Below are 5000 nucleotides of genomic sequence, written 5' to 3'. Positions count from 1 at the left end.
ATGAGATAAGAAATGAACTCGTGGATATATCTTTAGTTAAAAGAAGGCTTTGACACCTGCATTAAGCTTAGAAATGATCTCATATTCCCTAATTAATGGGTATCTGTTACCACCCTGTCCTTGGCCAGGGGGTGCCACTGTTCAGGGGCTAAAGCATATGTAACAAAATTGGGGGCCTGACCGGGATTTCTGTCTCACTTGAGAATTAAGTGATTTAGTATTTGTAAAGGAGAAGCCAGATTTATTAAAATGACTTTTGATGTAAATGAGTTTGTTCAGTCACCATCAGTGGATATACTGAATGAGTTGCGTAAATGTGATTTGTTAAAAGTCGCAGAATATTTCAAAATTAGCGTGAGAGTTGGTTTGAGAAAGAATGAAATCAGGAATGAAATAATCAAGTATATGGTTGAAAGAGATATGCTCGATATGTCTGCTTTAACTCATGTTGAGGATACAGGGAATGCGTGGCATGAACATGCACATATGATTAGACTGAAAGAACTTGAGCTTGAGAATGAATTTCGAATGAGAGAGTTAGAAATTCAGAGAGAACTTAAACTGAAAGAACTGGAAATGAGGGGTTCGGTTTCAACTAGTGTTCCTTTCAATGTTGCAAATAACGTAAAACTCGTTCCGCCATTTCAAGAGAAGGCTGTCGATAAATATTTTAATTATTTTGAGAAAATAGCTTTAAGTTCGGGATGGCCTAAGGAATATTGGACTGTGCTCTTTCAGTCTGTCTTAGTAGGAAAAGCTCAGGATATATACATGTGCATGCCAGTTGATGAGTGCGGCGACTACGAGAAAGTTAAAAGCGCTATATTAAAAGGATACGAGTTAGTACCTGAGGCCTACAGATTGAAATTCCGTAGTTTGCGTAAGACTGAATGTCAGAATTATCTTGAATTTGCAAGGGAAAAAGCTGATTTATTTATACGTTGGTGTGAAAGTGAGAGAATCTTTAAGGACTATGATAAATTATGTCAACTATTGCTTGTGGAAGAATTTAAGAAATGTGTGCCTGAAAGAATTAGAATTTATTTGAATGAAAACAGAGTGAATGATTTAGACAGAACAGCTCGTATGGCAGAAGATTTTTCTCTTATACATAAGCCAACTAGTATCGAAGGACAGAGGAAAGATAACTTTACAAAGGGTAATATGTCACCACAATCGTCTCCACCGACAGGTAATATAAATGAATATAAAAAGGGCACGGCCAGCCCTGGCCAGAGTTCCAATGGTAATAAGAGAAGATCCATTAGGTGTTTTAATTGTAATCTTTTGGGGCATACTAAGAGTAATTGTTGGTTTCTTAAAGAGAGACGCTCCAAGGATGTTCCAACAGCTCTTGCCAGTGTTAGGGATTCAGATGATATAAACCTTAATAATAATGTCCACAGTATAGGGAAAGTAAGAGCAGAATTCCGACCCTTTTGTTCAAAGGGGACGGTATCCATGGTCGGTGAAGAAGGTAGCGAGAAGCCTGTGATTGTATTCAGAGATACAGGTTCTTTAATGTCTTTAATGTTAGAAGGTATGCTACCTCTATCAAAGGAATCCTCGGTTGGCGCTAATGCTATATTAGCTGGAATCGAGTGTGGACAAATGAGTGTTCCTCTTCACCGTGTTCATTTAAAATGTGACTATATTGACATGGATATTATAGTCGGAGTAGTGTCTAAGTTTCCTCTTGAAGGGGTTTCATTTATTCTCGCAAATGACCTGGCAAAAGAAAAGGTGTTTTGTGGCATAAATAATCCTATTGTTCTGAGTGCCCCAGATCTGGACTGCAGCAGTGTGCAACTGGATGAGTCGGAGATGTACCCGGCATGTGCGGTTACCAGAGCAATGAGGAGAGTGGTGGAAATGAGTCGTGAGGACGAGAAGAGACAAGGTAGTGTGACCACTGTGAGTGAAAACCAGATTGAAAAACTACAGGTATGTGACGATGTGGAGGAAGACTTTAGTAAGGATTTAAACTCGTTGTTTTGCCATGAATCTGATAACGGTGAGGTTGCGGACGAGCTGAGTACTTGCTCCGTAGAGAGGAAGAATTTAATAGATCAGCAAAAAGTGGATGCGGAATTACGTAAGATTGCTGAGTCAGCTCTGATAGATACCGAAATATCGGATGTTCCCACGGGTTATTATAAGAAGGATGGCATTCTAATGAGGAAATGGAGACCTTCACACGTGTCTGCTGGGGACGATTGGCTCACGGTGCATCAGATTGTCATACCGCGATCCTATAGGAGACAGATACTGAGTTTAGCTCACGACTCGCCAATGGCAGGACATCTTGGTATTAATAAGACTTGTAATAGGATACAGAAATATTTTTACTGGCCGGGTATGAGGAAAGACGTAGCACTTTACTGTAAGACGTGTCATAACTGTCAGGTGGTCGGCAAACCGAATCAGAAAATCACTGCCGCCCCGCTGTACCCGATACCCGCGATGTCTGAGCCATTTAGCAAAGTTATTGTAGACTGCGTGGGTCCTCTTCCGAAGACCAAGGCTGGTAATGCATATCTCTTGACAATAATGTGCCAGACGACTCGCTATCCTGAAGCGATTCCTTTAAGGAAAATAAGTACTTCTGCAATTGTGAAGGCTTTAACTAAATTTTTCACCACGTATGGGTTACCTCAGTTTGTTCAGACAGATCAGGGCAGTAATTTCTTATCTGGGGTCTTTCAACAAACAATGAAACTCTTAGGGATTCAACATCAGATTTCAAGTGCCTATCATCCCGAATCCCAAGGCGCAGTAGAAAGGTTTCACCAAACTCTTAAGAATATGATCAGAACTTACTGCTATGACACAGAAAAAGAGTGGGATGAAGGTATATCCGTGTTACTGTTTGCGGTCAGAGAGTGTGTTCAGGAGTCTTTAGGATTTAGTCCATTCGAACTAGTCTTCGGCCACGAAGTCCGAGGTCCTCTCAGGCTTTTGAGAGAAAAGTGGTTGAGTAGTGAGGGTGACTCAAACATTTTAAGGTACGTGATGGATTTTCGACGTAGACTAACTAAAGCTTGTGAACTGGCAAGAGCAAATCTAAGTGAGGCCCAGAGACGCATGAAGTCGTGGTACGATAAGAATACTAGACCTCGATCTTTCTCCTCAGGGGATAAAGTGCTGGTCTTCTTACCTGTGCCTGGCCCATCGCTAAAAGCACGGTACTTTGGTCCTTATGTCGTAGAGAGAAAGATTAGTAACTTAAACTATGTTGTACAAACTCCTGGTAGACGTAAGAAGTCGCGATTGTGTCACATTAATCAGATGAGACCATATTTTGAACGTAATGATTTTCCTATGAACGAAAATAAGGGTGAAAGTGCAGAAATTCTGGTGACTCAAATTATAGACACTGTGAAAGCATGTAATGGGAAGGATGATGATTCTCTAGATAGTGTGCCTCACTCTAAATTGTGTAACTCAGAAATTTTGAATGACTTAACATGTAAGATTAAACATTTATCAGAACCTCTGCAAGATGAGTTAAGTAGTCTGCTGCATGAGTACTCCCATTTGTTCTCTGATGTCCCAACCAAGACTCATCTTTTATATCATGATATTGATGTAGGTAGTAATCCTCCTGTTAAGCAGCATCCTTATAGGATCAACCCTTTAAAACATAGCCAGTTAAGGGAAGAAATAAGTTACATGTTAGAAAATGGCATTATTGAGCCTAGCATGAGTGAGTGGAGTTCCCCCTGTATATTAGTTCCGAAGGCAGATGGTTCTATGCGTTTCTGTACGGATTTCAGACGTGTGAACGGATTAACTAGAGATGATAGTCATCCTATTCCCAGGATAGACGATTGCATTGATCTAGTGGGTAATGCTAAATTTGTAACCAAAATTGATTTGTTAAAGGGCTATTGGCAGATTCCTCTCACAGAACGTGCGAAATGCATCTCTGCTTTTGTAACACCTGATGGTCTTTATCAGTACTGCGTCCTCCCGTTCGGCCTTCGAACAGCTCCTGCAACTTTCCAGAGGCTAATTAACAGTATAATTGCTGGCATTGATGGGTGTAAGGCCTACCTCGATGATGTTATTATATACGCAAATAGCTGGAAGGATCATGTAGCCAAGCTACAGGCGCTGTTTGATAGGCTAACTAAGGCGAACTTGACAATAAACCTCGCCAAAAGTGATTTTGCTCAAGCAAAGGTTACTTACTTAGGCTATACTGTAGGCCAAGGACAAGTTTGCCCTTTGAGTGGAAAGATCGAAGCAATCGATAATTATCCTGTACCAAAAACGAAACGAGAAGTGATGAGGTTTCTTGGCATGGCAGGATATTACCGCAGATTCTGTAAGAACTTTTCGGATGTCGTAGCCCCACTAACAGACTTGCTAAAGTAAAAAGTAAAATTCAAATGGTCGGAATCGTGCGAAGCTGCACTTAAAAAGATAAAGGCAATGCTAGTTTCCTCTCCCATTCTCGTTTCTCCCAATTTCGATAAACCGTTCATTTTGTATGTGGATGCGAGTGACATCGGAGCAGGAGCTGTGCTGTGTCAAGCTGATAGTAAAGGTATTGATCACCCTGTATGTTTCTTTTCAAAGAAATTTGATAAACATCAGAAGAATTATTCAACTGTGGAAAAAGAAACTCTGGGTCTCATTCTAGCACTCAGGCATTTTGAAGTATATGTCTATCCTGCCTTACATCCCCTTAAAGTTTATACAGACCACAATCCCTTGGTTTTCTTATCCAGGATGAGTTTTAAAAACCAGAGAATCATGAGGTGGAGCTTAGAATTGCAGAAGTATAACCTTGATATCCACCATATAAAAGGCAAAGAAAATGTAATTGCTGATGTTCTATCTAGAAAACAAATTCAATAATGTGTAAATCATCTCCATCTCACTTCCTCTCCTAATGTATGTGATTTGTACTAATTTTGACTTGTTCGCAGATGCTGTCGTTTAGAAAAATACATCAGTGTTGTGGTTACCATATGATGTTTCTGTTCATGGTG

At 40.3% G+C, this 5000-nt stretch overlaps 1 protein-coding gene across 1 annotated transcript; it reads left to right on the top strand.

The window, feature by feature from the left end:
* Positions 1-249: 249 nt before the first annotated feature.
* Positions 250-4380, top strand: LOC138862597 (uncharacterized). Its single transcript, XM_070125042.1, has one exon. It carries the CDS (start codon positions 250-252, stop codon positions 4378-4380), a length of 4131 nt encoding a protein of 1376 aa, XP_069981143.1.
* Positions 4381-5000: the final 620 nt, after the last annotated feature.

This window comes from Penaeus vannamei, chromosome 9 (genome assembly GCF_042767895.1).
Source record: "Penaeus vannamei isolate JL-2024 chromosome 9, ASM4276789v1, whole genome shotgun sequence".
NCBI classification, from domain to species: domain Eukaryota; kingdom Metazoa; phylum Arthropoda; class Malacostraca; order Decapoda; family Penaeidae; genus Penaeus; species Penaeus vannamei.
The sequence above is the reverse complement of the archived record's forward strand: the minus strand, read 5'-3'. Positions and strand labels throughout refer to the sequence as shown.

What these genes read in the sequence shown, in the direction of transcription:
- LOC138862597 (XM_070125042.1), top strand. Translation starts at nt 250, where the DNA reads ATGACTTTTGATGTAAATGAGTTTGTTCAGTCACCATCAGTGGATATA.